Source organism: Citrus sinensis, chromosome 3 (genome assembly GCF_022201045.2).
Source record: "Citrus sinensis cultivar Valencia sweet orange chromosome 3, DVS_A1.0, whole genome shotgun sequence".
In the NCBI taxonomy this organism is placed as follows: Eukaryota; Viridiplantae; Streptophyta; class Magnoliopsida; order Sapindales; family Rutaceae; genus Citrus; species Citrus sinensis.
In genome coordinates, this window is record NC_068558.1 from 8,142,961 (window position 1) to 8,154,360 (window position 11,400).

The window sequence follows — 11,400 nt, forward strand, 5'->3', positions numbered from 1 at the left end:
AGCAGCCATCGATGTGTGTAGCGCAGTTGGATGATGAGGCAAGAATTATTGGGAGATGGGTTTGTTGGTGGGTTTTCGGGAGTGATGTCGTACAGCACTGACTCAAATTCGTATCTGATTGAACTTGGCGCCATTTCCATTGATGTGGAAGTGTAACTCGTAACTTGGAGAATCGAATATGATGGTGAAGTGCTTAATGCATGGGCACTAAAGTATTTATAGGGAATAGTTTCCTGTTCCGTAAAGGGAAGAATAATTTCCTAATCCTGAGAGGACCGGGTTGGTCGATCCATTTGTCAGAATGGGATTAGGAAATACTATTTAGTTTCCTAGTTTGTAAATAATAAGATTATATTAGTTTCTCCTTTTCTTTATAGGTTAGGAAACTAACACCTCGGATTGTGGTTTCGGCTCTTTCTTCATCTACACCTGGACATACCCTAGTGATCAACAAACTGTGGTCGTCCTTTTTTTAAAATTTTCTAAAATTTTGTTTTCTATTTTAATATATTTTTTTATTCTTTCCAAGTTAGAAAATCTTGGAAAGAATAAAAAAAATTAGTACCATCTAAAAAAACCATACGAAATTATTCTCCATATGCAATTATTGTTTGATGTTAAAATTGATGATATTTGTAACTTTTCAGTCAAATAATACTAATTAAAAAACAAAAACAAAAAAGGACTTAAAAGCAAAGACTCTTCTGCAAGACAGATGCCAAATGGGCACTGCCCCGTCCATTACTTTGAAAACTAATACGACAGTAACCATGTCACGTGGGCATTTTATGCTGCGTTTACGTTTTAGATTGGAGTGGGAATTCTGAGAAGTGGGAATCCTTGGATTAGGAGTGTGGAGTGGGAGTGAGAGTAGGGTGTTTACTTAGACTAAATGAAAGTATGGATTGTCAATCAGAATCCTAATTATTTGTTTACTTTGTCTTGGATTGGAAGTAAATTGTTTTAAATTATAATTTTATCATTATGTATAGAATTATAATTTGTAATTAAAAAATTAATAAAAAATATTTGGAAAATAAAATAAATATTTTATTATATTTCTAAATTAATAATAATTACTAATATTCTTAATTATGTAAATCATAATTTTTTATTAATTTTAATTTTAATTATGTGAATAAAAATTATTAATAATAACAACACAAATGAAATATTATTATTGATAATATAGTACAAAATTAATATTTTTTTAGAATAAAATATTTATTATTATTAATTAAATAAATAATTAATATTTATTAAAATTAATGTTTAATATTATTAATTTAAATATAATATTTATTTATTTTTATTTTATTAAATTTAATAAAATAAATATGATATAATTATTATTTTTAATAAATATGATATTATTTATTTTATTAAATATTATTTATTTATTTAATTATAGGGATAAAATGAGAAGAGAGGGAAGTGAATTCCCACTCCCACCTCCCTCCATGGGAGTGGGAATCCCACTCCCCACTCCAAAATTGGGTGAGTCCCACAGATTCCCACTCCCACTCCCCTTTTTTTAAGGTAAGTAAACACTAGAGTAGAAAGAATCCACACTCCACACTCCCACTCCAGAAAATAAACACTACCTTAGTGTTTAAAACATGACATTTGTAGATCACAATTAACTCTAGTACCACGTCAATGTTGCCATCGATCTGAAAATTTTCAATTAGCGGATAAAAAAGACCAAACACTAGTATTAAACACTAATATTGGATTGGTGTTCACAAAGTTGCCAACACACCCAAAATACCAGTAAAATATATCTAAAAAAAAATCTAAAACTATATATTCCAACAGAAAGTGAATGGTCCTTATGTTTTAACATTTGAAAAAGAAAAATGTAAAAAGTGAAATTATTGCAATGCAATAATAGATCTATAGTGAAGTCAATACAATTCCTGACAAGATGGCTTGAAGCCAACAGCAGTTCAATAGCCAGAGCAGCCACCCGCAATTGTATTCCTGTTGAGAAACTTTTGTGCAAAGTTTTTTAGCATTACAGTTGCCAACCCCCGTCGAAGCTGAGGCTTCTCCAGAAAACATAATTGTGGTACATAAGAATAATGTATCTGTCTGAATAACCACAAACAGAGGCATTTCTTACGAATTCCTATGACTATTCTTGTAATTTGCTTTTGCAACAACAAATAAATTAACAAAATTGGAAAAAGGAAGGGAAAAAAAATTACAGGCCTCGATTGACCCGTTTCTGAAACCCTGTTTATGGCCTAAAAATTCAATCAATATGTAGAACTTAAGTAATGGATTCCTCATCTGAATTTCAAGGAGGCATGACCCGTGTCACCCAAGTGCTTATGTAATTTATTCCTGCCATGTTACAGGAAACAATCAGATCTTTTTACCCCAAAATAAGTGGCATAAATACAAATGTTAAGAATTTAGAGCCGCAAATGAATGCACCCAAAATAAAAAATAAAAAAATTACAAACCTTGTTTCAAATTCCTGTCCACATTTCTCACACACATTGCTGGAATTCTTTGATGCCGCCTGCATTATAATACATATTTAACAATTAGATCAGAAAGAGCACGTACACCAGCATACGGGATAAGCGGTAACCTCTCAAGAAAAGAACTGTTATTACAACTGTATAAACTGTTCCAGTTCTCTGGCAGATAGACCTCCAGAAGATAAAGGGAAAGAGTAAGATAGACCTCCAGAAGATAAAGGGAAAGAGTAAACTTCAGTGATTTCTTTTGATTAGGTACTTGCCTGTAATTTTTAAGACTAATCAGCTCCTTCTATCATAGAGTTTCCATGCATATCCAAGGAAATATCCAACCAAAAAAAAAACCATAGAAGAAAATTTAGTTTCATCCCTATTTAATAATGTATGTTTCTTTCTTTTCTTCTTCTAAGCGATCTAGTATATTGTTCCCATTAAGGTTTCATACCCACTGGTGCCAAATAAAGCTTACTGTGTATCCGAAACAGGCAGATTTTGGCAAAGCATACAACAAGAATTCGTAAACCCATGTTTCAACAGGTAAAATCTATTCATTAGTCAAAGAATCATGCAAGACTAATGAAATAAAAAACAGCTCTTTCTTTCAGCATGTGATGTGAAAGTTCAGAAGATTAAAGATGCTCAGTAATTAGAAATGTCAATTATCAAATGTCTAATGGGAGGACACGGTGAAGGAGAATAGACATTACTAGTAAGCTTACCTTTGTTTTATTTCCTTTGGACGAGTTCTTCAATTTGGCTTTTCTGTCCTTCTTGGTCCCTTTCCCATCAACTGGTTGGTCTGGAATCTTAGGATCCTTTTCTGAATGATTATCAGATATACCATTGTTCTTGTTTCCCACACAACTATGAGAAGAGGACTCTTCTATCACACCTGAATTATGATGCCCATTGGCTTCCTCATTAGTGCTCTTAAATCCATCTCTATCACCCTTTGCAGCTTCTCCACCACTCTTTTTACCCCTATCTTTCTTGTTTTTCCTTCTCGTACTCTTGCAATTATCATATTCCATAAATTCACTCTCACCAATCTCATTCTCAACATGAGCTTCAGTCTTCAAAACTTCATCCTCCTTCCTCACAGCTACCCTCTTCCTATTCTTATGTCCTGACAGCATCGCCTTAAGCATATTCACTTCATCGTCTGCATCCTCATCCTCATCCTCATCCTCCTTTCCAAACCTGTCATCAACCTCATTCACCTCAACACCATCCGCAACATCAAAAAACTCACTTTCGACATCCTCATCACCACTCAATCCACCAACACCACTTCCAATTTCCCTCTCCTCAACCCCTACATTGTCTTTAAACCTCTCACCCAACTCTTCCACCTCACCATCCAATTCCCCGAAATCTGCCATCACCTCATCCTCATCCACAAAACTCTCCCTCAAATCCGCCACCTTCTCCTTGTGCTTCTTTGACTGCTCGTGATTCGTCCATTGCTTCTCACTCTTAAACTTCTTCCCACACAACACACAATAAAACTCACTTCTCTTCTTCTCAATCTCCTCCTCCTCCAATCCCTCCTCATTCCCAACCTCATTATCCCCCTCATCATCAATTCTTGCCCAAGCAGGCTCTTCGTACCTCTTTGCTCGCTCCATTCTCTCCTTCTCCAACCTCTTCTTCCTCTCCTTCTCCTCCTCTCTTTTCCTCTCAATCTCTTCATTCTTCTTCACCATCATATCCATGACCCGCTTATCCCTTTTCTTCACAAACGCAGCCAACTCCCTCACCGTCTCATTATACTCCCTCTTCGCCTTCTTCCTCAGCTTCTTATTCTCCTCCTCCATCACCCTCCTCGACTTCCTATTTGGTCCTGCCATCACATCATATTCATCCACCCAACAAAAATCCATCACCGTACTAAACCCTAACCAGTAATTATAAAACGCCGTAACCTGTCCATAGGGAGACTCCAAATTCCCCATTATGGGGGCCTCCCTCAACACATCCAATCCTAACCCTAATTTCTTCACATAACTAACCTCAACCAAATAAATCTTATTAAACAAATCCGAATACACTTTATAAAACCCCTTACCCGAATCCGAATACCCAGAAAAGGCGGTGTTAGAGAAATAGGAGTAGAGATTGGGGACGGGGCCGCAGTTGGAGGCGGAGTTAAGATCGGAGAAGAGGATTTGGGAGCGGTGAGAGTCGTACCAGGCGCGTTCTTTCGGGTCGGAGAGGACCTCATAGGCGTGGACGAGCTCTTGGAACTGAGCCGTTGCTTCGGCTTGGCTCAAGCCGGATTGGACCAGCTTGTCTGGGTGGCGCTGCAGCGCAAGCTTCTTGTAAGCTGAGCGAATTTCGTCGGTCGTGCATTCCTTTCGCAGGCCCAGCACCTCGTAGAGGCATCGCTTTTCCGATGCCATTGATCAATTCGTCGATGTTTTCCGTCTCCGAGGTCCAGCTCCCGAAGCTTCGTTTAGCTGGCTTTCTTCTTTAAAATAATATAAATAAATAATTGCTTGTTGTTGTAATTAGGGTTCAGGAAGAAAGGGTTGGTTGGTTGCATGGGTTGGATAGTCGCTTTAAGAACATGTAACCGTTTCTCTTCCCTTCCTCGTCCGACGCCAACCACGACTCTCTTTACCTCATCTTATTGCTCTCGAAAAATATTTTAGTTAGTTTTGTTCATTAGGACAAAACAGTGAATTTTATTTTTTAGAGAGATAAATATATTCCCAAAAACCTAAAATAGAAAAACTTATTATTTGTTAAACATATGAATTTTGAGATTTCATTAGATTTATTTTTTAAATTTTATTTATTTATTTATTATAACTTGTGTCTGATTTTTAAATATTTATATTTAAATAAAATTTTTTATAATTTTTATTTAAATAATAAATAAATATTATATTTTAAAAATATCTCTACAACATATATTTATTTTTAAAATTATAAAATCTAATATTTTTATTTATAAAAATAAAAATATTAAATAATTATTTTTAAGATATTTTTTATTTATAAAAATAAATAATTTATAAAAATTTAAATTGATTCAAACTTTTGAAAAATTCAAAACTGATCCAGACTTACATTTTCTTCCATTTAGTTGAAAAATAAATAAACTTGAAACAGGTGTCACCCCCACATGACACAGTTAAATGGGCAAAACATAGTAACTAGATCATTTGGATTAATTACAATGCACTTCCTCTTATTTGTTGTAAAGTGAAAAAAATCAGAGATTTCTAAATTTTGACAAAATAGTACTGCATATTTTATTTATTTATTTTTTCTGTTTATATTTGATAATTGAACACAGGTTGAGTATTAATTGCACATATTTCGCCCTGATAACATCTAAACCCATCTAAAGACAAAAACCCCTTTAAGTATATTTTTTAAAAACAAGTTTTTTCCTTCTTTCAAATCCCCTCCTTCACCCAAGATTTCCATCACTTTCATTCATTTTCCTGCAATCCAAACATGGACATCACCACCACCAATCTCTGCTCATCCCTCGCCACTTTACAGCCTCATTTCACACCATTTTCATCCAAAAGTTCCTTCACAAAATCACTCAATTTCACTACCCAAGGCCAAAACGACAAAAATCAAATTTGAAACTCATGGCCGAACGTTTATCCAAAAACTTACTATCAGAATAGTATTAATCTTTAAGAAATGGTTATCAAAATCATATTTCATGTGAACAAAAATTACAGGCACTGAGCTTCAAGAGAAATAGAGAACGAACAAAATTATCAATTGCGAAATTTTCAAAACTAGACCAATTTCTCATACCTTTTTGACAAATTTATCAATGTAATAAAAATATCAGTTCAAATTATATCATGATTATCATCTTCAATTGGCCGAATAGACTCATTAAAGATTTATAATTGAGTCAAAAATTGGATTTTGTCCTATGCTACCTCTCTTATAGATCCTTTTTTCTCTATCGACAAGCTTGCAATTTCTTGTGTATTATCATCATTTTCTAATTTTTCATTGAAATGGTCTCTCAGGAATTCCACAGCCATGAAGGTAAGAGCAGAGGCTGGAATGTACCATGTAATCCTGGGGATACTTCCTCTGAACATTCCCGTCATGCCTTCAGTCATCCAGATCTTATGAACTGCGTCTGACCATCCATTGTACCTATAAGTTTACAACAATATTAGAAAATTCATATTCACTGCCCTATCTATCACAGTCGTAGGAATACATAAAGAGAGGTATGTCAGGGTGGAATAAACGAAGGCACAAGCATCACCGCAGAAAGATAAATAGAAAGTGATGATACCTTGCTGTGGATCCCTGCACTTGCATCCTTGTTTTGATAACATCCAAGGGAGTGGTGAGATATGCACTAAAACCTGTACAATATAAGAGAATAATGAACCAGCATCCAGTAAAATTGATCTCTGGATTAAATCACACACGACTCAGATGGGTTTAACTGGGGATAAAAGAGAAGCAAGACGCATACCACCAGCTAATCCTCCTAACACAAGTCCCTCAATAGAAATATTAACATAGCTATTTAAACTGGGTATCCATCTTTGCTTTCCATACTCAGTGAGATCTTTGAGGGCTTCATAAAACATGACCTGCAGTGCTCAAACCAAAAAAGTATCATCAAATCGACATATGAAGAGGATAAAGGTGCAAATTTCCCGACATTTTGTGTTTGTCAGTAAGACCCTGTATTAATGGGATTAAAGGTAAAATGACTTTGCGAAATAACATCCTGTTTAGTGCCCTTGTAATATACTAACAATCAAAATTCAGGAAAACTGTAAGAAAGAAGTATGTTAGCACAGAAGTAATAAGTCTTAATAATGGTACCAGAGGCTACCGCTTCAGAATCCTGTCCATTATTATCAAACCTAGAAGTGGTGTCAGATTGGACTAAGCTCTAACCCACTTTATCATTGCTAGGACAATAAAAACACATCTCCAAATGATGAGAGTTCCTCCAATACTCCAGCTAAGGATGCAGATAGAAACAAACACGATGTCAGCAAAGACTAAAGATAGATCACAAACTGTTTCACAGATCCCAAACGTAACAAGTTTTTGTTTAACATGATCTTCATTATAGGCATCTAAAGAGCAAGCAACAATGGGACAATAAATTCACTCCCCCCCCGCATGCTTCTAGAGCTTATGAATTTACATAGTGCAATCCCTTTTTTTTCTCCTAGAAAAGCAGTGAGTTGTCATAAAAATAAACTACTTAAAAGAATCTAATTTAAAAAATTACTAAGATACACAAGAAGTTTGGAAAATAAAGTATTAGGCAACAAAAATAACAGACCATGAGACCAGCAAAAGGCACATCCCTAGCAAGTGTAGACCAATACCTGCCAAAGCAAACAAAAGAGAAAGTTATGATTGGCTGGGTAGTGGGCACTAACCAACGAACAGGCCAATGAACCTTAAGGCATTTTTTTTCCAGAGGTCCATACATGCTAGAAAAGATGATAGCCATATTCGGGAGAGTGTATTTGGAATGTCTAACCTACTCATTAGCATATCTTACAGCAAAAAAAAGCATGCATTTACACAAAATATCTTACAGCCACAAAAAAAAAAATCATGCATTTACACAAAATAAGTAATAGTTAGATCTATTTGTCACAGGCTGTATGTGTCTAGATTCAATAAATCAGATCCACCAAACAATGACCCATCCAAAGAATCTAGAGGTGTTTTTTCGACATTTACCCTGCATATAGTCCCCTTAGCCCCTGCTCCCTCCATATTGAGCTGCCAGCTTGATATATTCCTGTGTAATAACCATACATTTGCAAGTTGGATTTCACACAGATGTTGTCTTTCATTAAAATAGAACCCCAAGACTTTATCGTTCCTTGAACCTGCATCCGCTGCTTCATCACTTCACACGGGACATACACAAAAGAACCAAGAGTGTCACCTGAAAAGAATGGAGAACAAGAAAAGAAAATCTTGAGTCTTCTGAGGCATACCAGTGGCCAGCAAGTCCATATATTCTCAATTGCCAATCCAATGCACTACAAGGGCTACCTCATTGGCATCACATAACAAATATAAATCAGTAACATTATTTTAATGTGAATATGCACTAGGATGATCTATATTAGAAGACCCCATATAAAAAAATAGATTGGAAAAAAAAGATCAACCCCTCATAATGCAAAGTCAGTACATATGCAGAAACAGATGCAGCAACAAGAATCTAAGACAATAATAATAGGCCATGAATTGAGAGAAAGAAGTCTCACAGAACAAGACCACTCTGCACCCTCAACTTCACATAAATGTGGTGCAACAAATAACACAACACCAAGCGTACATGTTAGAAATTAATAAAAGTATATACAAGTTCATAAGTATATGGTTAACATAAAACCTTGCAAATTCCAGGGCAAATTCACGAAATGAATGCAGATTTATGCTTGACTGCGATCTAATTTCGACATGATTGTCACTCATTGGAATGACATGCGGAATCTCATAGGATGAGAATTACAGCAGATACTAATCATTTGACAATTCTCTTAGTACACTCTTGTCCATAACATATTTGCAACAAATTCAAACATGCATTATGGGATGAGTTAGAAAGGAAAGGCAAATCGACAACAGCTTACCAACAGCTCCAGCAATAAAATGTGCCCAGTGGCCCCCAAGACTAGGATGCGATTCTTCAATCCACTTCTTAGTAGACTCTATAAAACCAAAGTATGTCGCTCCAGTTGCAAGGGATCCAGTAACACCAGGAGTAACACCTCTATAAAAGCCTACGAAGACGATCATTGCAAACAAAATCATGGATTGCATCAACAACTAATAGAAGAACTCCACATGATGGAAATTATCATTTGATAAAATACAAAACAATCGTGTACCTCGTAGTCCATCAGCAGCCCAAACTGATCGAACCATTTGCGATATGCTCTTTTGGTTCTGAAAGTAACAGAACCATTAATACACTATCACATGATAACAACATATCCACCATAATTGCAGCTAAAATCTTTTACATTTTGAATTTATACCTGACTTCCACTAAGAATTGCTTGACTTTGAATCCGAGTCTTTACCGTATCAACAGGATGCATCATTCCTTCCCCAAATCCCCCGGCGATACCACCCCACAAGAACTCTCTCCACACTCACCCACAGCAGAAACCAACAACAAAAAAAGAAATTAATAACATTTACATTAATTCTTTATTTTAAACATATAACACCAAAAAATTACATTAACACGAGATTTAACTAAAATGAAACAGGGAAAAATATAGAGTAATAAATTAAATGAATACCAAAGAACTGATTTCCAGAAATGGGATTGGTGATATGTGATACAGGAGCTTGAAATTCGCTCGACGTGGGGCTACGATCCGCCATGGGAGCTTGGAGGGAGCTCGCTTTAGCTCTGTGTGGGTTAGGGTTTGTGGGTTTAAAGAGGGTGGGCTTGTTTTGAAATGTCCGCGCCTTGTTTACCTCTGCAAATTAATCAGAATGCTCATATTTTAATAAATTTTTTTATAATAAAAACACCCATGAAGTAAATTACCACTGCCAGAACAATTTACTACAATAAAAAATAACATTATTACTTTCTTTTTGGAAAAGAAATAACAGTATTACTTGAACATTCATTTATCGTGGTCATTCAAAATTGTCAATTCTTTTACTTTAAAATTTTTTTATTGTTTTGGTATTTTCATCAATAATTTTTTTTTTATTCAACTTTTATGATATACAAAGCAAGTTTTACATTATTTCATTGGAGTTGTAATTTGTAGATGTTGAATTTTTTTATATCACGAAAAGATAATAAGCATTATTTATGATTAAAAAGTCATGCAACTCTCCAGCAGAGAGTATAGCATTTTTTCATAAAGGGATTAATTTCGTATAGAGTGGTTATGGCACTGGTTGCTTGCAAATCAAAATATTAAATAAGGTTACTTTGTATGGTAGCCATTACCAGCCAAGCCATGAACATGAACGAGGAGATAAGACAGGTTATTGGTGAAATAAACAATGAATATAAAAAATAAAAAGAATTGGTTGTTTTGTTGTTTTTTCATAACTGATTTCTGACCAAATAATTTTTTATAAAAAACAGGTTTTCAAATTTAAATTATAAGTTCACCTAATGTTTGATGAGTGTGAATAGTATATAAAAGATAACTAATTAATAGGCTTTTATTTTAGTGGGAGAGCCTTTATACTTACAATACTGAGAGGAATGATTCAAATCTTCATAAAAATATTTAGGTGTTAGTATCAGACCTCCCGATTAATTAAGTAGAGACAGTTTTTACCTCACGAAATGTAAGTGGAGCGGACACCCTCGAATATTAGAGAGGGTCTAAAGCAAATATTTTAAAAAAATATAACTCAGACTCTGAATTCTTTTTAAGTTGCAAATATGTTACAATGTAAAATATTATATAAAAGATAAGCAATTTGAAAGACTTTTGTGAAGTTTTTAAAGAATATGTAGAGTAGAAATTACTTTTTTTTTTTAATTTATTAGATGAGTTTACAAAGTAATAAAATGTTTAAAGTATTTTTAAAGTGTAAAAAATTTCATTCTTTATTTTATTATTTGTTAAAAAAATTTTATTTTCTAAATTTTTGGACTTGAAAAAATGGGCAATGGTAACTCAGTAACAATATTTTTTGAGCGCCGACTACAGATGTAGATGTAAATAAATTTCCATAAAAGCTCAATAAAATTGAAAATGTAAGATTAAAAACAATGAAATCTAATGGTCTGAACCTGAAGCAGCAATACATGGGTCAAAGCAAAACCGGCCGTTCCAGTAAAGACCGAGTTGAAACTGGAATGAGTTGGGACTTATGAACCAGAAAGCCAAGCGAAGCAACAGTAAACAGGTTAAGGGTGCAACGACAT

The 11,400-nt window shown here is 34.5% G+C and overlaps 2 protein-coding genes across 6 annotated transcripts; both read right to left on the reverse strand.

The window, feature by feature from the left end:
• Positions 1-1,781: 1,781 nt before the first annotated feature.
• LOC102623443 (DNAJ protein JJJ1 homolog) lies at positions 1,782-5,275 on the reverse strand. 2 transcript variants are annotated; one of them, XM_006477601.4, is made up of 3 exons: positions 3,212-5,270; positions 2,472-2,530; positions 1,782-2,349 (listed from the first exon to the last, which is right to left on the reverse strand). In XM_006477601.4, exons 1-3 carry the CDS (start codon positions 4,892-4,894, stop codon positions 2,292-2,294), a joined length of 1,800 nt encoding a protein of 599 aa, XP_006477664.2. In that variant the 5' UTR covers positions 4,895-5,270; the 3' UTR covers positions 1,782-2,291. The 2 variants fall into 2 exon arrangements, with proteins under 2 accessions (XP_006477664.2, XP_024954111.2); XM_025098343.2 differs by lacking the exon at positions 1,782-2,349 and having other exon boundaries at positions 2,471-2,755; positions 3,212-5,275.
• A 166-nt stretch (positions 5,276-5,441) lies between these two features.
• LOC102623740 (uncharacterized) lies at positions 5,442-9,990 on the reverse strand. 4 transcript variants are annotated; one of them, XM_052436621.1, is made up of 10 exons: positions 9,794-9,990; positions 9,524-9,639; positions 9,374-9,431; positions 9,116-9,265; positions 8,208-8,418; positions 7,798-7,843; positions 6,967-7,087; positions 6,781-6,853; positions 6,546-6,635; positions 5,442-6,040 (listed from the first exon to the last, which is right to left on the reverse strand). In XM_052436621.1, exons 1-10 carry the CDS (start codon positions 9,876-9,878, stop codon positions 6,016-6,018), a joined length of 975 nt encoding a protein of 324 aa, XP_052292581.1. In that variant the 5' UTR covers positions 9,879-9,990; the 3' UTR covers positions 5,442-6,015. The 4 variants fall into 4 exon arrangements, with proteins under 4 accessions (XP_052292581.1, XP_052292582.1, XP_006477665.2 ...); XM_052436622.1 differs by having other exon boundaries at positions 6,036-6,063; XM_006477602.4 differs by lacking the exon at positions 5,442-6,040 and having other exon boundaries at positions 6,222-6,635.
• Between the last annotated feature and the right edge of the window lie 1,410 nt (positions 9,991-11,400).

Bases quoted from the DNA above. Each gene is read 5' to 3' on its own strand.
- LOC102623443 (XM_006477601.4), bottom strand. From the start codon at position 4,894: ATGGCATCGGAAAAGCGATGCCTCTACGAGGTGCTGGGCCTGCGAAAG. The intron at 2,531-3,211 runs GTAAGCTTACTA...ATTATAATGCAG, and splicing joins CCAAAGGAAATAAAACAAAG to GCGGCATCAAAGAATTCCAG. The intron at 2,350-2,471 runs GTTTGTAATTTT...GTAACATGGCAG, and splicing joins GGACAGGAATTTGAAACAAG to GAATAAATTACATAAGCACT.
- LOC102623740 (XM_006477602.4), bottom strand. From the start codon at position 9,878: ATGGCGGATCGTAGCCCCACGTCGAGCGAATTTCAAGCTCCTGTATCA. The intron at 7,844-8,207 runs GTAAATGTCGAA...TTGCTTTGGCAG, and splicing joins CTAAGGGGACTATATGCAGG to GTATTGGTCTACACTTGCTA. The intron at 6,854-6,966 runs GTATGCGTCTTG...TATATTGTACAG, and splicing joins GTTAGGAGGATTAGCTGGTG to GTTTTAGTGCATATCTCACC.